Source organism: Pseudorasbora parva, chromosome 1 (assembly GCF_024679245.1).
Source record: "Pseudorasbora parva isolate DD20220531a chromosome 1, ASM2467924v1, whole genome shotgun sequence".
NCBI lineage: Eukaryota > Metazoa > Chordata > Actinopteri > Cypriniformes > Gobionidae > Pseudorasbora > Pseudorasbora parva.
Window position 1 is genome coordinate 6,790,583 of NC_090172.1, and position 22,633 is coordinate 6,813,215.

Here is a 22,633-nt window from a genome sequence, read left to right on the forward strand (position 1 = left end):
AGATAGATAGATAGACAGATAGATAGATAGACTTTTTATGCGAGTTTGTGGTTCCTTAAAATGTTCTTTGGCAGGGTGTATGGTTCTATGAAGAACCTTTAATATTCAAAGAACCTTTCCATTGGACAAAATGTTCTTTATAGTGCAAAAATGTTCTTTAGACTATAAAATGGTTAGAAAAAAAATGTTTTTTTTAAAGAACCTTTCAAAAAATGGTTCTTCGGGAAACCAAAAATGGTTCACTGTGAAAACCCATTTTTGGTTCTTCCTGGCACTGTAGTTTTTATCATAATGAAAAATGTTTGACTAAACTCATCACTGACTAAAACTGGTTATTTGTTGTTAATAGATACTATTCACCACCAATTCCAACTTCCTTACCACAGATCAGACATTCTAAATTTAGATGGATGGATGGATGGATGGATGGATGGATGGATGGATGGATGGATGGATGGATGGATGGATGGATGGATGGATGGATGGATGGATGGATGGATGGATGGATGGATGGATGGATGGATGGATGGATGGAAGGATGGATGGATGGATGGATGGATGCTTTAAGAGTTAAAAAATGCAGTTGGGTGGCATACAGATTAGTGATGATGATCAGTTATTACACCTAAATCACTAGCTAAAAATAAAAAAGAGACAAGCTGATAATCAAGCATATCTGTACCGAGTGCATTTCTTCCCTTCCAGCTGCACAGCGGTGAATAGCGCTGCATGAGCCTGTGTAACAGACAGTGAGCTCATTCCATGCGTATGTCTCTTAAGTTCAAAGAGTGACTGACTTCCTTTAGCTGTGCTTACTCAGAGATACTGCGCTCCGCTTGGCTCTGTCTTAATTAATGACTAATTACATCCCATTGCTTCTAATTAGAATCACAAATTCAAGAGTGCCGAGGACAGAAAGCGACTCTGAATCACAGGCATCATCTACCGCTTCTCTTTTTCTTTCTCATACTAAAATAAGACACGGGCAGAAAAACGTGTTCCATGCTAATCTCCTTTTTGTTTGTTTTGACAATGCCAGAAGATACATTCAGGACAAAAAATGTATTAAAGACGAAATTATAAAAAGGTAATTGAATAAAAAAAAAAATAATTACATTATAAAATAACAAAAAATAAGCCACTCAAGGCCACATGTTACCATCATTTTTTTAGGCTGAGGTGGTTTCAGGCACTTTGTGTCATGCTTAACATCACCCCTAAGCTGTAGTAAAGTCACGGTTACAAACAGTTCCTAATATCTATCATAAAACAGCAACAAGAGTGTCGATTAGGGGTGTCCCAGACTAAGGATTTACACATTCGAACCAGAATTTTCTAATCTTTCTATAGTCGACTGATAGTCGAATCATCTTTGTGTGTGTGAATGGGTTGGGAGGGGCATGACACTAGTCAGCAGAAGGGTAAAACTATTTTTACTTTCCTTTACACACTGCACACAGCAACAACTTTTAATAAAGCGACCAAAACTGCCTGCAAACTGACAATGGCTTTCTTATTTAGGTTTAAATAAAAGGTAATGTGGTGGATAAACATTCATAAACCATTTTCTCATAACATTTCAAACCGTGATTGAAATACAGAACATCACACAAATATATAAAATAACATTTGGATAAATAAAACAAAAAATATATATACCTGCCTAGAGAGGAAAAGAACACTTTGAGTGCGTTTACATGGACGCTCTTAAGCCGATTTTGCCTAAAGGGGGTCTCACACCGGACTGAAGTTCAGCGCCACGCCGTGTCTCAGGTATCTCACACCGCCACCAGACGCACACATTATATACACGCAAGCTCAATTTTGAATCGAATTTTGACAGAAGAGCTGCACGATGGGTGTATCTTGTAGGACAGGGTGAAATCAGTATGTACAATGACTATTTGAGGGAAATATAATATCAATTTAATATAAAACCTTGAAATGGCGCTCTGTGGCACGGCAGTGCCGGTGTGTGTGTGTACACTCATCGAATGTGTTCGAAATTTAAATGTGTCATGAACTGGATTTTTTTATTTTTTTATACTGTTCTCTGAGGACATCTAATGATGTTCGTGTGGTTCATGTAACCAACCCTCTGCAAGTCCACCATCGAAGATGGTGAGGAAGAAGGATCCACTTGGCTGGCTTTAAGCAGTAAAAGGTGCCGTCCACGATCTAGTGAGCTCCTTGTGCATCCCTGGGAAGAAAGGAACTTGGGTGGAAGGCTGAAAACCAGCACAGGCCACATATTATTACTCATTATTACATTATTACTTTGGCCAATTTAACCAAGGACCAATTGCTCCAGGTAGTTTTGGTGGTAATGTGGCTTTTGACATCACAGGAAAAAGTCATTTTAAATTCTAATAATATTTTATACATATAGGGCCTGTTTTACTAACAGCTTGCTCCAACCCTCTTTTGGCATTAAAAAACTACTGTCAGGATTTACTAAAGACACACAGGGAAAATTCACGTTGGCAAGGCATTAACAAGGTTATTTTTGCGGCTGATCTTATTGCATATGCATTCGTAGGAGTTTCCCTTTCAGATGCAAATTTTATGGGAGTAGAGTTTTTAAGTGAATCACGTGAGCTGATTTACTAAGGTTTGTGCTTGTCAATTTACTGGTGTTTGTGCCATTATTTACCACCCCCCAAAAAAGCATGTCTTGGTAGATTGTGTTGGTCATTATGGAAATGATCCGGCTGCGTCTGTGTGCTTTAATTTGCACGTCATCAGTAGATCATGCACTGATCTGCGCTTTTTTTGAATTGCGGTCTCACACAATCTGGCCCATAAACAGAGAAATGTTCCGTCACTGTTCCATTGAGATGTTCACATCTCTTTATTTATTTGCAGTGACCCTTTCCTTTTTAGGGACAATTTTAGATCCAGACTAATGCTGATAAAAACAACTTCAGTCATCTGTCTCGGTACCATGACAAGCGAAATATTTATAGTTATGATGTCTTTCCTCAAAGCGCTCTCAAAGGCAGGCAGGCGGTGACTGTGCTATATAGTGAAACATGACCTCAATTTGCACCAGCGTGCCAACTGTTCCTCCTGCTCCTTTCAGAGTTCAGATACAAATTCCTAAATAGGAAAATTTGCACATGTGCATTTTTCGCAGTGTGGTGGACCCTGATATCAGCAGGTTACATTCTCTATTAGAGATTCAGTCGACATTGCAAAATAAGGTTGACTACTGTGATACCGTGTTTTGACTCCCTTTAAGCTTTCCAAGCATAACCTCAATGAAGGTTTTGCACATGGATTAATATTTAATGAGCTGGATTTTTTTTTTTTTGCCCACACAACTGTGTTAATTCTGGGTTGAACAGACATGCAAATCCACTTACTCTAGAGCGCTATAATTAATGCAAATTTTAATTTTGTTTACATCAAGGTATATTTACCCTGTCCTGTTTTTTGTAGCTAGGTCAAAGTGCTTATTCCATGAAAATCAGATGCGTGGTACAAAACAAGCAGTCATTTGTATTGTGCTGCTTTAATTCTAACCTATTCAAATCATCTCAGCATGAAAGCTTTTGAGATTCTGTAGCATAACCTTCCATTGTGCATGAGTGTGCACTCAGCATGAAGAGCAGGAATACAGTGTGTCTAGTGTCTTTACAGAACTGAATCAAGAAGACAAGCAGGCTAAAAGCATTTGTCTTAAACAATACAATCAAAACCAAACAGCATTACTGCTGTAGTTATGGCTGCAGATACAAAAACCCATTTAAGTCGTATACCCCTGAATGACCTGTTTTAAAAGGGTAACAGATAAGCCGGATAAAATGGTTGGTATTAGGTTTTTGGGGTTTTTTACTGCAAAATTCAAGGCAGCCAACACAGACAAAAGGAAATGAAGCGAGTAAATTATATTCATGAAGTCTTAATGTGTCAGTCTAACACCACATTATAGCCAAGAGTGGCTTCTGATTATATTAGATATACAGTACTGGCTATTTATTATTTTTTTCATTTTTTTATTCATTATTTTTAAGTTTCAAACAAACAATGCAAAATGCAAGCAGAGTTTATACACATTTACAGCTAACAAAAGTAAATATTAAGTCAACACACTACAGGTACAATAAACATTTTAACTAATAGATATAACCATATTCTCCCACTTCATTAATCACAATAAACTGAGACAATTATTTTCAATTACATGATTTCTGAAATGCTATGTTTAAATATGCAAATGATGCATTATCTAATTAAATATGCCCTAATTTGCATACATTTCCAGAACAGTTGATAAAGCCAAGCTAAAAAATTATTGTTTATTTTGTTGGCATATCACAGTTAGATGTTTTTACTGGGGGCATTTTGGATATCTCTTTTTATCACTCCTTAATTCAGAAAATACTATAAATAATAAAAAATAAATAATAATTATTTAATATAAATCTGGTGAATGATATAAGAGCAAAGCCCTTTGTAAAAAAAAAAAAAAAAAAAAAAAAACCTTCAGAAAATAAGCAATAATAAAAAGGGAATGTTTTGTATGGTTTATTGCCTTAAGATGCTATTTATCAGAAATGCACTGATATAAAATATCAGCCCCTATATTGTGCTATTTTAAAGGTTGTTTTAGAGGTCTCCGACTTAAGGTTTACATGCATATGGTTAAAAAAAAAAAAACTCACATTTTCTCATAATATACATTGCACATCACCTCTTTTCTTACAGTGACTGAAACGGCTGGATAAGAAAACGTTCTCTGCTCTGATTGGTCAGATGGCCCAGTCTGTTGTGATTGGTCTGCTGCTTACAGCACCCATTGTAAAGGAAATGGCAATTACCATATATGAATTTCAGCTCCGGATCTTCCTCAGAACGTCTATACACAGTGATATGAATAAACGGTAACGTTGGCGTTGGTTTTACTGCATCAACTTCAGCGTGAGTCCTCATCATTTGGAAATGTGTGTAAAGTGCATTCGCAGCACTGAAAACAGTGTCTTCTCGACATGTCAACAACACAAATAAAGGCTACATCTACAGTGTTTGAGGGCGGGTCAAAGTAGACATTGTTCATGAGCAGCCAATGAAGACCAAAGGCGAGCATAATGCTTTTTTTTTTTTTTTTTTTTTACAAACCTATACGTAAATATGTTATGGAATTGAGACTGGAATGACTGACGACTCGTTTATGGCAGTTCACAAACAGAATTGATACTTTCTTTTAGGAGACTTAACTTTATTTGTCGTGTATTTTGATCTTAAAAAACGTTGCAGAACTTTTACATACACATTTGGGTGTGAGCACAAATGCTCCATTTTTTGGGTGTGTCCTTTTAAATGCAAATGAGCTGCTGCTCCCGGCCTTCCTTACCATGTGTTTCGGATACTCTGTTAAACGAACACTTCACCATTTTTAGAAATAGAGCTTATTCAACTTCTTTCCTACATTTAGATATGTGGGCAAATGCATTTTTGGGCCGTCGCTACCTTAGCTTAGCATAATGAATGGAATCCCATGTTGCCAGCTAGCATGTCCTGAGTAAATGTGATCCAAAAAAATAAGCACCTAATTACTTCTTGTGGCCTGCGTATTCACAACGAGTACAAATAGCGATGCAGATTAAGACTAGGCGATTTCCTAGGCAGATATTGACTTATTGAGCCCCATGTTAAAATGGCCAACTTTACAGCAGAAAAAAACATGTTTACAGCCTGGTACAAATTGTGGTTTTTGCCTATACGTCTAATTTTGACCTTCATGACAACTGAAAGGGGAGTGAATTTTTTTATAACCCATTCGTTTACATCATATAAAGTTCTGCATAATTAAGGGCATGGTTGCCGGTGGATAGCCATTTATCCACCATCTAGTCATTGCGTCACTTAAGCTCCGCCCACATCCCGCCTTTTTGCCCATTTTCTGTTATCCCGGAGTGACACGCGATGACTCGCTCACAAGATGGCAACGCCCAGCTCGCCCCTAAGCTTCAGAGCGGCTTATGGGAATCCTATGGGTGACGTCACGGATCCATATTTTTTTTACAGTCTATGGTTGCAACTTTTTAGACTGCACCTGGATGTTTCTGAATGGTAGTGGATACATTAATGTAACATTAGTTGTTTAACTCAGGGGTCCCCAATCTCGGTCCTGGAGGGCCGCTGTCCTGCAGAGTTTAGCTCCAACCCCAATCAAACACACCTGAAACAGCTAATCAATGCATTTATAGGCATTGATTAGCTGTTTCAGGTGTGTTTGATTGGGGTTGGAGCTAAACTCTGCAGGACAGCGGCCCTCCAGGACCGAGATTGGGGACCCCTGGTTTAACTCATCGACTAGCATGTCCTTACTTATATGTTTTTTAGAGCACAAAGCATTAGTATTGATCCCTCCTTCAGAAACAACTTTTTTGCAAATCCAGCATTGTACTGACCCTCGTTGGTGAAGCAATCATGCGTGTAATGATTTGCTGAAATATATAACATTTTACCGACAATTTTTGGCAAATTTCCTTCAAAAATTAAATTCCACCATGGTGTCCTCAGTGGCTCGGATGCCAGGAGAGTCGTGTGTGTGTGTGTGTGTGTGTGTGTGTGTGTGTGTGTGTGTGCGTGCGTGCGTGCGTGCGTGCGTGCGTGCGTGCGTGCGTGCGTGCATGCGTGCGTGCGTGCGTGCGTGCGTGCATGTGTGTGTGCGTGTGTGTGCTTGTGTGTGTGCGTGTGTAGTACAACAGAACATTAGCAATGTTTTTTTTTTTTTTTTGGGCATCGACATTGTAATACTCTAGCGCTGATACAGCGAGAAAACAGAGATGGCGGTCTCTATGCCTCTCACTCTGGGGTGTGTCTATGCTAAAATAAAGCCAGATTTACCAAAAATGGGACATTTGGACTTGCGTCTAGGGGCACTACAACCAGCAGGGCACCATACGGGGTCGAATAAATATTTTCAAATAGCATAGATGGGCCACAATGCCTGCTGAGTCCACCAAACCAACACTGCACAGGGACCAGTGTCCAGAGGAACAGTGACACTTTATTATGCTGAATAAGCCTGTGGTACTTCATCATGCTAAGTTACTGAACAGTGACTTACACTAAACAAATTGAGACACCACAGTATAGAACTTATTTACTACCTAACTAGTTTTTCCAAGTGCCAAGTGAGTTACAGTACTAAATTCCTGTTGTATGTGAGCTGTACTGATTAATAGCTTGTCTTTCTGGATCAGAGGCTTTGCCGTGTCTTTGTTTAACAGAGCTCATTGTTATTATCACAGGATAAAACCTCTAGCAAGGCCTCTAAATCAGCCCTGCCGAGCTCCTCACGCGCACAGCCATCTGTCAGTCAAAAGGGCAGTTGAGGGCAACCAGAAAAATTCTGAGTCTCTTCCGAGGTGTGCCAAGTACAACTATGTTTCCATGCCTTTCTGCTGAGGTAATTAACCCCAACCCGCTGCTTATTAGAGGATACTCATAGGGAGCGGAGGATGAGAGGAAATGAGAAATCACAGCTTCTTGAAAAAGCAAACGCAGTCCTTGGAGACGGTGTCATCCGTTTGACTCTTCACAGATCACGCCGCGTTTCAAACCAAATATTCCATAACATGTATTCCTTCTGACTACACAGCGGTTAGATAACGTTCAGAAATAGGTCATACACCTTGGCATTTCTCATCTAAAGTTTCGAGTCATTTGTACATATTGTCAACATACTTTTACATTAACCTCAATAATAATACTGACTGCATAAATATTCATATTTTAAATGTTAATAAAGTCTAGCACTAGGCTGCTTGTCATTACCATCACATCACAACTTCTCAAATGAGTTCCAATGAGACCTGCAGCCTTTCTGCTGGCGCTCATATCTGTTATATTTCTGTTCTTACAGGGCTTTTTTTAATGAGCAAAATGTAAAAAAAAAACACTCTCCGAAAAAAAGGTATAGTGCTGTCACTAGGGTGATACCCTAAAGTACAAAAGTGAAAAGATACATCTTTGTACCTTACTCACCCCTAAATGGTACATATTAGTACCTTAAAAGGTACATATCAGTTTTTTAAGAGTGCAAAGTAGTACCTTAAAGGTACATAGTAGTACTTAAAAGGTACATATTAGTACCTTTTCGGTTTTGTACCTTAGGGTACCACCCCAGTGACAGCAATGTACCTTTTTGTCTGACAGTGAATAATAGTATGTGTTTCTTTGGGTTCTTTAAAAAAGTTATGTTTTAAAAATATGTTTCTGATACCCAAACAAACAAACCTAGCTGACAAACTTGTTCAAAGTCTAAGCAAGACTTGAATTGAAGGGATAGTTCACTCAAAAAGGACAGTGGACAAAACCCATTGACTTCCATAGTGTGTGTGTGTGTGTGGGGGGGGGGGGGGGGTACATTACAACAATGTAATGTACATTTCAATGTAAATGTAAATAATTTTGTGTGACCTGTCCCTTTAATAATAGTTTTTTTTCTTTCATTAGCTTACTATTTACTGATTTGATGGTGCTAATACCATAACTAACTTCTAGACTAATTCTATCCATTGTGTTCATACATTATGTGCACTTGAAATCAGAACAGAAGAACCGGAAATATGAAACAATGAATGAAGAATAAACAATGGTGGGAATTCATCATCTAGCCAACAAACTGGCTGAACAAGTGGACTAAAGTTCAGTCGCCAAGTACAAATATGCAAGGAATTTTTCTTGCTGTAGGGGTTATATAATTACTAATGAGGGCAGTCAAACGATTACTCACAATTAATCACGAGTACTAATAAAAAAAAAAATTTTTCTGTGATCTCTAGAGAACGGAGCTAGGTAGATGCTTACAAAATTACTTTGTACTTACAAATTGTAATCAGTTACTGATTACAGAATACATTAAAAAATTGTAGTTAGTAATGTAATCCATTACATATTTAAGGTAATATAATCGGACTACTTTTGGATTACTTTTAGATTATTTTTTACCTAACTTGTTTATCACATTGATTTAAGTAGAATAATTTTGTTCCATATTAAAAAGCTATATTACATTCTTTGTTATTAACCACATGAAGTGCATTACATATAACATTACATTAACAGACCGGGGTTTGTGAGTTTAATACAAATCTAAAAAATCTGTAAATATCTATTTTTTATTTACATTTTAAAACAATAAAAACAAAACACTGCTAAAAAGATTTTAAAATATTTAATTTGTTTGCCTTCATGTCATGTGACCAATACTCGACATCAGAGAACCATTCAATTAATTGTATTTGTATTATAATTATTTTTATTGACTTAATTGTATTATTGACCAAACCTGCAAATTAAAATCGCAGAGAGAACTTCAAATAAATATAATAATAATAATAATAATAATAATAATAATAATAATAATAATAATAATAATAATAATAATAATAATAATAACTTTAATTTATATAGCGCCTTTCACAAAACCCAAGGACCCTTAAAAACAACAAGGGAAAGGATGGACAAATGGGGCGGGGGGGGAGAGAGAGAGAGAGAGAGAGAGAGAGAGAGAGAGAGAGAGAGAGAGAGAGAGAGAGAGAGAGAGAGAGAGAGAGAGAGAGAGAGAGAGAGAGAGAGAGAGAGAGAGAGAGAGAGAGAGAGAGAGTTGCTGTGTTTTGATGTTTTCAGTGATAGTCACATGACTAGTGGCTGGTCTGTGTGTGCAATTTCACAAACCTGGAAGACCTTCTGTACGTATTTAAGCAGCATATGTTTTTAAGGAAAATTTAAAAGATAAAATATAAGTAGTAGGGAGAATCAATGAATTATGAATATTTGACTGCAACTGTGAGAATAAAATGTAATCATTTAATCAATAAAAAAGTAACTGTACTCTTCATACAAGTATTTTAAAACATTTAAAAATATAATCTAATTACAAGTTGCTATTTTTTTTAATCTGATTACATAATCCAGATTACATGTAATCAGTGACTACCCAGCTCTAGAGACAATATAATTAATTCCCGATGGATAAAACACGCAATCCAATTTTCACAATTCATGTCACATATGGAATTTCATGATGACTCCAATCACAGAAAAAAGTGGAAAATAAGTGAAAAAGTGAATACTTTTCTGTTCTATTTCAAAGATTGCTTGTTGCAATCTATAGCGGGATCTAGAAAGATGTCAAATCCTATTCCACAGCAGCACATCCTATTCCTGCTTCTTCTTCTTCCTATGCAGAATTTTATCCTTCAGCTCTCATGAAATGCTGTTTTCTTGATTTGTTTTTGAACGTGGCGCAGTACTTTGCATAAAAGCTAAATGCAAATGGTGTGAGAGCAGATAAACAGAATGTTATGAGCTGAGAATCTGTTCGCTTCACTTCGCTCCTCTACACAATGTAACTACACAATTGAAAGAGGGACTAAGTGATTCTGTTGTTCTTTCTCTTTGGCTTTCAGCAGAAAATCCACTGCAGCGCTAAAGAGCTGCCGTGCTGAAGCGTGCTGCATTTTCATCAACTTGAGGATGACAGGGAGATCAGGCAGGCCATCCTCCAGGCTGTTTGTACCAGGTGGTAGAGCCACAGCTGGCATGTACCTCTTCCACATAAATCATTCATTCTGGAAAACACTTGTATGCTACAGAGAGAGAGAAGCCATGTAGAGTCTGGGCCCATGAAGTTTAGAGCAACCTTGGTCAGCACTGTTTTGTAAGACAGTGTTTCTCAACCGGTGGGTCGCGACCCAAGAGTGGGTTTTAAGACCGTTTTGAGTGTGCAGACGAAAAGCAACAACAAAGCTAATTCTATGTTTTTCTAATGTCAGGTCAAGTCAAGTCAACTTTATTTATATAGCGCTTTTTACAATGCCGATTGTTTCAGAAAAGTTTCACAGTGTTAAGAGGAAAATAATGCAATGGAATTTGATTCGGCTGTGCAGCCGCTCTGGAGAAAACGCTTAGGTGATGTTATCAGCTCTTTTCAATTATCATATAGCGACAATGTGGACAGATCAGTAATTTACTTGATATAGTTAAAGGAACTGTATGTAAGAAATGTATTTCAATTAATCATAAAATAAACTCTGATATGTCAGAAATCATGTTCATTTCAAATACTTATATTACTGACAACAGTAGTCCGGCCAGGATATTGTCATTTAAAAGTTGTTGTTCAGCCCTCAACTGATGTTGATGTTGACATGTTGTGTTTTGGACTGAAGCTCCGCCCTCCACCAATCGACCAATCACAAAGTCAGTAGTGTTTCGGCATCTGGGTTGCCAGATCTGCTCTAGTTACCACAGCTGTCGCTACAAACGTTCCTGCTGATCCTGCAGCCAATCTGGCAACCTTGAGTCAGGGGGAGGGGGATAGGGGATACACCTGCAGTACCAGTTTTGGCCACAATCTTACATACACTTCCTTTAATTTAGTTTAGTAGTTTGGATATTTAGTTGAAATTTTAGTGTCCCCAACTGCAATGCAATATGTTTTATTTTAAAAGAAGTGTGGCTAAAACAACAGAAAAACGTGCTGTCATATTTCAGTATCTGCTCTGTCAGATGAGATGTTGTCAGGCTGTATGTCAGTGTCATTATTCTAACATTATTTTCGTAACTTGACCTCAGAAAACGTTCCTGCCCTGCCAGCCTTAAAGCCGTTAAACTGCTCGCGGCACGCACTCTTCAAAATGTGGGTCCTGTGACCAAACCATTTGGGAGCCAGAGTTACAGATACAGAAATATGAAATGTATGATTTTCTACTTTATTTCACCTAAACTAAAGGTGTCATGACATGTTTTTTTTTTTTTTTGTTTGTTTGTTTTTATGTTCCTTGATATGTTCCTAGGTTCCCTAATAATGTTAATACAAAATAAAACACACACACACACACACACACACACACACACACACACACACACACACACACACACACACATACACACACACACACACCGATATGTGTATATAGTGTAGTGTACTGCTAATACCTGTCTGATTCTCTGTTATTAAAACACGTTTTGGAACTGTACTCGCCTTTCTTAGTGCTGTCAAAATGAACTTAAAATGTTTTAAGTTAATTCAAGACGTTATTTAACTCAAGGTACACTGTGTGAATTTTAGCGGCATCTAGTGGTGAGGTTGTGAATTGCAACCCCCAACCGCTCGCCCCTCCCTTTCAAAGCACATAGAGAAGCTACGGTGAACGACACAGGACAAAAATGTAGTCGGATAGAGCAGAGAGTAGCTAGTGCTCTGTAGAGCAGTTTGTCTATTTAGGGCAGGGGTGTCCAAACTCGGTCCTGGAGGGCACTGTCCTGCAGAGTTCGCTCCAACTTGCCTCAACACACCTGCCTAGAAGTTTCTAGTATCCCTTATAAGACCTTGATTAACTGGTTCCGATGTGTTTAAGTGGGGTTAGAGCTAAACTTTGCAGAACAGTGGCCCTCCAGGATCAGGATTGAACACCCCTCTTTTAGGGCTACGGTTGAATCATGGTGCGCAAAATGCTGACATTACTGTAATAGAAGGAAGATAGAAATGGATCATTCTAAGGTAATAAAAACATAGCAGTTCATTATGTAAGGTCTTTATACACCACTAAAAATGATATTGCATTTCTGTCAATTGTTCCTTATAAATACTACACACTGCACCTTTAATGCTGCTCTGGACATTTTGGCATAATTCTGTGTTATTGTTTGTTTCTGTGTGTTACTGTTGTGTGTGTGTGTGTGTCACAAAGACAGGACATTCACAAACACAGCGCATTTTGACTCTTTTGACTTGTCGCACTTGAATGGTGTAAAAGCATTTGCATGAATAATAGAGTGCTTATATATTTTAATGAAGAAAAGGGGATGCTGTGTTAACTTCATTAAATATTTTAGCATGTTAAACTTAAAAAATGAATCACACGTTTAAATAGTTGTGAGAATGAGATGCGTATGACAGTGTGTCAGATCCACGTCATGCTTGGCAGCGGCAGATCTTAAAGGGACAGCAGCCTAATAAACCAGTAACTGATGTCAGTCATTAAAGTTAATCAGAGAAGAAAAGTAACACAGAAAATTTTAATATTCTTTAATATTCATGCTGTTGAAAAAAGTGTGTTTGATAACTTAACTTAATTTAATATGACATTAATCATAATGAGTTTATGTGAAGAAGTTATTTTTTTAAAGCCTAATAAATGTATCAAAGCCTAATAATGTATTTTAATTATGCTGTAATGTTGAATGTCTATCACTAATGTTTAAAAAAAAATCTATTTTATAGAGACATCAGTAGCAGTATTAGTATGCAAGTATGTAATATGCTTCATTCTGTCCCTTTATCTGAAATGATCAGTTTTTAAGGGGTGGCTCCTTTAAGGCTTGATATGATGGGTTAATGTCATTGCATAGGAAAAGGTATCAAAGCCCACTCGCTATTGCATGTGAGTAAGTGTTTTGAAAACATTTGCATATAAAACTCATTTACTGACAAAGCATTATAAAATCATTTATTTATGGTTTGTGATGCAGCTGCTGTCAGATCCAATATAACTGACTGCTTCATCTGTTAACACAAGTTTCTTTGCAAACTCGTCCATTTGTCCAAGCGTGTGGCATATTTCAAAAACTGTTCGGCAAACATCAGCTGTTAAACGACTGTCTGTCAGTGGGCGGGGCCTATGGTGCGACGAAGTAAAACTATTTATCGGTGTCTTTCTCTGAAGACTGACATATGTAAATGTATTTACCTGTGTGATGTCACAAATACTACAATATCAAAACAAGCCATTTTTGGAGCTTGATTAAATGCTTTGTTTATAATGAGGAGGCCTTTTTAAGCTCTGAATCTTGCAGGATGTTTTAATGGTACAAAGACCTCTTATATGTGACAAGATCAAGGCAAATGTAATAATTTTCTGAAATGTGTGCATTGTTTGATCTGTAAAGTTGCTCTTGACATGTTTAGTCTAGGCATGTTGAGGCATTCTGTTGCCATAGCAAATTAGTTGTAAAAGTGGATATTACTTTACATAGAAAACATCAGTAACTGATTTCTCTGTTAAAGTAGCTCCAATAGTAGATCAATGTGCTAGCAACGGCAAGGTCATATAAAGGTTTGATTACCAGGAAATATATATATATTTTTTTTTAAATAAAAAACTGATAAAATGTCTGGTAAAACCATGAGTGTAAATGATTTGTTTACGTAAGAGAAAACTATTGAACAAGTGAGGATTTGAAAAAAAAAAAGTTGAGAAGTTGCAATAGTCTTTTCTTCCCTATATCACTTATATTTGAGTGAAAATGCTTTTCGAACACAAAATGAATGCAGGGCAGGAATTGATTTTGTCTATGGGGAATAGAGTCCTGCAGGGATGACGTCAAAACTCTGAAGATTAATACACCAGTGGTTCCCTCGAGGTTTTCATATGGGCTTTTATAATGGGGTTTTTCAGTTTATGGTCCTGTTTACACCTGGTATTAAAATGCATTTGAGTCGATTTGATCACAAGTGGTCAATGTGTAAAAGGGGTCAACATTTTTAAGCTTGTCCACTTTCGGCCACTTCCAGAGGTAGCCGCACTGGACCGGATTGCTTTCGTAGTGTAGACGCTCATGTGGTCGAATGTGTTCAAACGGCCACAAAAGACCGTCTTCTCTCCGTCTACTGAAATGCTAAACATCATGTGAAGCACGCTAGCCAGACGGGATTTAAACTTTCCTGGCTGGAGACCCAAGTTTGGTTTGAAGACGAAAAACTTACCAAGCAGCAAGCACAATGTTCTCTCACCATATCTAACACACACATATGGTCAGGTGGTCTTCTGGCTGTCAGAGCAGAAATGAAAGCTACTCTTTGTGTGTTTTTCTGTTTTCTCCAGTCGTGTTCATATGTAAATTGCGTGAGCTTATTTTTATTCTTTAGGCCGTGTCCACCAAAGCGTTTTTTCACACTGCTGGCTGGCGTTTTCAATTGTTTTCAATGAGATCGCCACGTTTTTAGAACGTCTGGAGCGCAACGAGGCACTGAGCGAGTATTTCACGCTCACGCGCTGAGCGCTCAGCGTTCTTTACTGGTCGCTGAGAGTTGAAGAATGTTCAACTTTGAGTAAAACGCAGCGCTCACCACTGTCACTCCTCACCCAGCCGTCCAATCACAGTGGAGGAGGGGCGGGACAAACACTACACAGACCAACTGCCACATTCTGCGTGTCGTCATCAGATGACAACAAGCAAATAATGACGGAATAAAATTATTTAAAACAAAAGCCAGAGTAAATACTTTACATTAGCCGCGTTTCCACTGCCGGAACTTTACCCTGGAACCAGGAACTTTGCGTGGTACTCGGTGTGTTTAGACCGCAGGAACCAGGGTCTAAATGAAGTTCCGGGTAAATATTTCCCCCTCCAAACGGCCCTGCTCGCGAGGTAGTACTTTTTCAAAGTTCAGGAACTTTCGAGGGCAGGACTTGGGCGCTGAACATGCTGATTGGTTTAGCATTTTATTTCAACCGGCATATTTAAAAGTCTTTTGCGAGGCTCGGTCTACGTTCAGTAAATATCAGTCTTGCTCTCTGTCTGATGGCGCACGTTCGTCTTAACCATCTCACCTTCAATGTCCGTAATAGCTGATAATAATATACACTGTCATTTTAAATCTAGCTTTACAAGCTTTACAAGATACCGTATTAGTCCTAGTGGCCGTAAAGAGTTGCTATGGCTACAGTTAACACATTCCAGCTGCTGGAGAAAACAGCGTTGACATTTTTGATGCGGCAGACAAACTGCATGTCACAAAATGATTGCGATTGAAAGTCATCACATGTAAACACCGGATCGGTTTAGATAACGTCTCATGTAAACATTCCACTAAATCTTTCAATCGGTACAAAAAATGTAATCATTTTTTGTTCATTTTTGCGGTCGCGCAAAAATGATTACTGTCCGTCACTTGGAGGAGCAGTCGCGCGCAGTCCTATATCACCGAACTAATCTGCCTAATCTTCACGGAACTTTAGATCGCGGTGGAAACGCAGACAGTTGCAGGTCTAGGGGGAGAAAAGTTCCTGTAAAAAAGTTCCTGGTACAAATTGTTCCGGGTAATTTTGGTGGAAACAGGGCTATTGTATCTGCAATTTTATATAGAATCAATACAGCAACAAACTACCTGTGAAATTAGAAAGACCTCCGCGGATTTTCTGTATCATTACAACAAGCAGAGTCTCAACTGAGGAGAAAAACCGCTGCCTGCCAAAATGCTCTCAAACGCTCACAGCGAGGCATTTTTTAACTGGCTAAAAACGCACTGGACACAGGGCCTTAGACTGAAAGATCTGAAAAACCCCATATATTTACCCACCCATAGACCCTCCCCTCGAAGAAATCAGGACAGAAGTGGTGGAAAGTGGACAAAAGAGATGGATTAAAACACCAGGTGTAAATGAGAAAATGTCTCCCTCATCAACTCGATCGACTAAAGAGCATCTTAATACCAGGAGTAAACACACCCAAGGCTAATTTGTGTGTGTGTCTGTTTGTGTGTGTGTACTCATTTTTTTTGTTACATATCAGGACACAGATGTGTATAATGACATGGGTATAACATAGGTATTACAGAAGAGGGTGACTTATGAGGAGAAAAAACGAATTATGATGGATATTTATAATAAATATTGCAATATTACATAAAAGTAAGAATTTTTATTTCACGGTAACCCATTCACTTCCATTATGAAAAATCATTGCTAAACTGCAAAGATCAAGGTGTCTCAGATAAACCTTAACAATCCATGCCATGTATTAAAAAAAAAAAAAAAAAAATCAAGTGTTGAAAAGAAGTCTTTTCTCCAAGCCCGTTCCTGAAGCCCACAGCCGTTGCCAAACAGCACAACGTGTCTGCGGCTGTAGCTCGGGAATGTTTGCTCAAGTAATCGTCTGTAGCTGGCTCTCAGCTCAGCGAGGTTTGTTTGCACCCTTGATTCAGTTTGAGCGCTACACTGGCCGTCTGCAACCCATATCAACAGTTAGCACGACTGAATCATCTCTCTAACAATAAAGTAACGAAGCACAAAAGAAGGACATTAATAAAATTATATTACAGACTTTCTTGAACAACACAATATTTCCATTCCTAAGATATTCAGTGAAGCAGACAAATCATGCTGTGCATGTTGTAGACTAATAAGCCAGAAACAGAACAGCAAATTGCTTGTGTTCTCTCAGATCTGCAACAAATTAGTGTTTTCCGAAGTAGCTGAAAACGAATCCGGGATAAAGCTTGCGTAACAGTGAGAAACTACAAACGCTGTATTGTTTATTCGGCAGATGCTTTACGGGGAAGGTGGGTTAGGCTGGACTTATTGCAAAGGGAAAGAATCCACCATCTGCTTTTGCATGAATATGATAAAGATCCAGCAATATATTCATAAACGTCCAAATTTGTATCTCAAATATGTAGTTGAAGTATCCTACACTCTTAAAAATAAAGGGTAGGATTCCAAAAAGAACATTTCGGTGAAAAAGCATTTTTTTCTTAGTGTGAAAATTATTTAACCCTGCTTGCGTGTCAGTCAAAAATTACCGTTTTAAAATTATTATTATTTCAATGGAGTTATTGTACAATATTTTAGTTTGATAATGTTTTTTATTTCATATTTTGTATTTTTAGGGTCTCTTTTTAAAGAACGTTTTAAAAAGTTAACTTGAAAAAAAGTTTTAAAATTGCATATTAATTGTTAAGAAAAATTCACCAAAATACCATTTTCAATTAGTATATGAAAAAGATATATATTTTCCAAAACACGCTTTCCTCTAAGAAAATCAAAGCCATCTAAACAAGTTCTGTTCTAAATTTGAGGATATATTTCAAAATACATATTTGATATTTCCATTAATTTCCAATGCGCTCATTTTTGACCACGAACAGTACGAGTTAACCTTTTCATTTGAACCTTTTTCAAATCATGTCCATGATTTTTTTATGTGTATTTACACAGCAAGTGCTAAAACCTTAACCAAGTTTCGTACCATTCCGATGAAGAAAATAAATGAATAAATAATTATAACACCAGATTGTTAAATAATCTTTTTCCTCATAGAACATATAGTGCAATGGATGAGATTAAAGGGTCTTCATTGCACCCTAAATGCTAATTAAGAACTATTATTTGCAACAAATAATAACAACTAAACAAATGCATTGAAGATGATGAATAAAAAACTGAAATTTTGTGTGCTGAGAAATGCTGCAAGATCTAAACTACCTGTACAGACAGAAGCAATCAGTGACTTTTCATAATTAATGTTCAGCCAGTGCCAAGTTCATTAAACAAGAGTCTCTGAAGAGAGAAGGAGAGGAGTTCGCAATCATCTGTGGTCTTTGTGAAGCTGCCAGATCACAAGTGGAGGTCACACCTGCATAAAAGTGCCATTAACAATGAGGCAAGGTGCAATCAACCTGATTTGAACAGGACAGGACAAATGTTTGATTGGTATTCAGGTCATGATTCTACAGATTCCTCTGTTTATCACCTGAGAGGAAGATACTCTCCACAATGGACTGCTATTTCAGAGCAACCCTCTCTCCAGGTCATGTCTGTCCACACTACAGACAAACATACTATGGTAACCACAGTGACTAAATACTGAAGTTACTATAGTTACAGGTACAACAAAACAAACTACCACTATATAGTATGTTTACAAGATCTCATATATATATAGTATATTTGTCATTGTATAGAATTTATTTTTGTTGTGAGCATGTCTGCTAATATAGCGTTACTAAAGAATTTTGATGAAATTGAGGCTACTAACTTGTTTCAAAGAGCAAATGTTGCTTAAAGACTTCCTGACAGTACGGAAGCGATCCTGAAAGTAATTATTTAAAGTGAAAGGTTTATCTATCTATCTATCTATCTATCTATCTATCTATCTATCTATCTATCTATCTATCTATCTATCTATCATTAGTTACATAATGTATTTTTTATTTGTCCTCTATGTTCTTGGAAAATAATTCACAAAAGGGAGATAATATATTGTTTAATAGTGTGGAAATAAATGTTAGTCTATGAGCATTTTGGCCAGTCTCACCTTAGAAGCCTTTGATTATTGATTATTAACGCCAGTTCTACAGCTTGGGCGAAAGACAAATAACATAAAATGTTCTCAGTTTTTACATATATTGTAATGTTGACTGCATTAATCGAGCTCAACTTACTCCTATTATCCTGGTTATTGTAAAGAGGGGGGAAAAAACTGTTATTTTATCTATTTAGTCCAAAACTAGCTGATGGCCCCTGAGACAGATTAATTTAGTTAGCATATGCATTGCATTTCATACATTTTATATAGTGTATTATAATGTTTATCTAAACACCCCTTCCGATCATCATTTGCTTCAAAAAAAAAAAAAAAGACAGATCCTCTATTCGTGGAATGTGGCATATGACTTATTTATGGAACATTTTTTCGCTGAATTTGTGTTTGTCAGCTTCTCATAGTTAGAGTGAAGATTTGAGATGCACATTTATTAAACAGACATCCGTCTTACCTTGTATGTGCTGATTAACTACATTCTCCAGTCGATCCAGTCGCTCTATAATCCGCAGAGTTTCTCCTTTCCTGTCGCCTTCCAACTTTTTGGCTGGGACAGGCTTCGGCACTTTGATGTACACATTAGCGATGTAATTAGTCACCCATCCGACGTACAAAAGACACACTATGTTGGTCATGCCACTTAGTATCACACACGTAGACACCAAAGTTTTGGTTCTCCTGGTGCAAGCCATTCCGACATCCCTCCATATAGAGTCCGAGACACAGCGGACAAGTGCGCCTGTCCTCAACTCTGTGTGCGCTCCGGTGGAGAATCACGCGCCTGACGCAAACACTACAGCCCGCGTTTCATTCTGCCACAGATTCCAACGACTTGAAATGTGCAACTATCGTCTTGTTCCAACACGACTCGCCGCGTCCTCCATCGGCAGCGCTATAGAATGGAGAGTGAAGGTGCGCGAGTGTGTGTGTGTGTGTGTGTGTGTGTGCGATTTGATCCTGAGCCCGTTGACCAATGAGATGAGCTGTAATCTATGGGACCAATTGCACAATGATCCACTAACAGTAAGGAGGTGCTTTATGAAGACAGAAACTCCCAATGTTTCATAAAAAAATATTTACAGTATGGTACCCCTTCATATTTACTATGCTAGCTACTACTAACATTTCAATTAATAATTCCACACGCTGCACTTATTGTGCAGCTACATGCATGTTTTTACATTATATATATATATATATATATATATATATATATATATATATATATATATATATATATATATATATATGTTTACCTGTAATTAATTTCTGTAATAACATCTATTACGCTGCTGACCCTTTCCAATTTCCCATAAACTGTAAACATGCCAACAAACCTCCCAACCTGTATCCCAGCTGAATATGCAAGTGTTTCGCAATATGAACACAGGTAGCCTACATTGTGCATAATTTTATTTACATAGTTGTCAAAGATACTTATTATAAGCTGTCATTTAAGTCACATTCAGTGGATGCAGGAAGGCAGACACAGACAAAGATGAACAGGTTTAATGGTACTCCCAGCACACAGACAATCAGGCAGCAACACACTAACAAAGACTGTGAATGGACAAAGAGTGACTGAAAATGAAGAACTTATAAAGGAACACAAACATGAGGAAACACAGCTGAACAGAATGAATTAATAAGGAAGGTATGGTAACAAATGAGTGGCAGGACACTGAACAAAGAAGCACATGAACCAATCAGAATATATTATTATGAGTTGTAGAAGCTAGTAGTAGTTCTTATGCTGCATTCCAGGCAGGTTTTTGAACCCGCAAGTTACAACTTCAAACCACGACTCACGACTTTGAAGCATTCCAGGCAAAGTCACGCCAAGCTGCCTGAACGCAAGGAATTGTGGTAGAGATAAACAACGCATGGCGGACAGTGCAGGGCTTTTGATTATTTACAATAATTTATATCCCCAAAAGTGCGTTCTCCTTGTTTATTTGAGGGAAACAGAGGAGAAAAAAAATGGTGCATGAGGCAAGAGAAGCTGTTATCTTATGTTATTTGTATATATTTGGAAATGTATTAATTTATTCTCGCAGTCATTGGACTGAACACTAGCTAACGCTAGAAAAGCTGCTGATAATGCATAACATTTGCAGATAAATAACGTTAAAGCAATACCTTATTTTAATAAACGATTTGGTTTTTAATGTATGACTTCCTTAAACACAGACATCAGGCATCAGAACTCGTAACTGAGTACATCTAGTACGATTTTACAGGTGGGAAGTCACAGGTTAGATTACCGTTGCACTTTCACGGTTATAAAGTTGGAAAAACCCGGGTTACAGGTTGCCTGAAATGCGGCATACACAGTATACACAGGCCTACCGCTAAATGATAATCAGTGTTAAATACCAACACTGTTTAAATGTTGTAAAATAAAAAAAAATAAAAAAAAATATCAGTATGACATTGAGATTGCGTGTGTGTGTGTGTGTGTGTGTGTGTGTGTGTGTGTGTGTGTGTGTGTGTGTGTGTGTGTGTGTGTGTGTGTGTGTGTGTGTGTGTGTGTGTGTGTGTGTGTGTGTGTGTGTGTGTGTGTGTGTGTGTGTGTGTGTGTGTGTGTGTGTGTGGCCAATAACAGCACAGAGCGCAAGTTAGGCAAACATTTCTTCAAGCATGAATGTAGGATACATCAGAGGGCTTGTTGAAATATACAGTACAACTTACAATCATAAGTGGCTATGAAACGTCTACACAGCCCTGATAAAACTGTTTGATTTTTTTAGGTAAAAAATGAAGAAAGAAAGAAACATTTGCATAGATCAAATAAATAATTATTTATCAAATAAATAAAATAATTTTACACCTTTAACATACTACTAGTAGTAGTATCAGTAATCCGGTGGATTTTGTAGGCAGGTGAGGACTGGATTAAAAACATGTTTTATTGTACTGTAGAGGAATACAAATGCTTTATATTTAAATATATTTGTATTTATAATAATTATAATAATAATAATAATAATAATAATAATAAAAATAATACTTAAAATACTTAAAATAATACTTGCATGAATATTTACAGGTACCCTGAGTACCTTAAGTCTCTGGATGTTGTGGGGCTGTCTTGGCTGACGCGCCTCTGCAGCATCGCGTGGCGGTTGGGGACAGTGCCTATGGACTGGCAGACCGGGGTGGTGGTCCCTCTTTTCAAGAAGGGGGACCGGAGAGTGTGTTCCAACTACAGGGGGATCACACTCCTCAGCCTCCCTGGGAAAGTCTATGCCAGGGTACTGGAGAGGAGAATTTGGCCGATAGTGGAACCTCGGATTCAGGAGGAGCAGTGTGGTTTTCGTCCCGGGCGTGGAACGCTGGACCAGCTCTATATCCTTCACAGTGTGCTGGAGGGTTCATGGGAGTTTGCCCAACCGGTCCACATGTGCTTTGTGGATTTGGAGAAGGCATTCGACTGTGTTCCCCGTGGCACCCTGTGGGGGGTGCTCTGGGAGTATGGGGTCCGGGGCCCCTTGCTTAGGGCAGTACGGTCCCTTTACAACCAGAGCAGGAGCTTGGTTTGCATTGCCGGCAGTAGGTCAAATTTGTT

The 22,633-nt window shown here is 37.9% G+C and overlaps 1 protein-coding gene across 1 annotated transcript in view; it reads right to left on the reverse strand.

Annotated features, from left to right (window-relative positions):
- galnt18b (UDP-N-acetyl-alpha-D-galactosamine:polypeptide N-acetylgalactosaminyltransferase 18b) overlaps positions 1 to 19,986 on the reverse strand; it is a 170,122-nt gene extending 150,136 nt beyond the window's left edge. The window contains exon 1 of the mRNA XM_067412995.1: positions 19,520 to 19,986. Coding sequence (XP_067269096.1) covers positions 19,520 to 19,757 — 238 coding nt within the window. The 5' untranslated portion in view covers positions 19,758 to 19,986. The remainder of the gene's footprint in view (positions 1 to 19,519) is intronic.
- Positions 19,987 to 22,633: the final 2,647 nt, after the last annotated feature.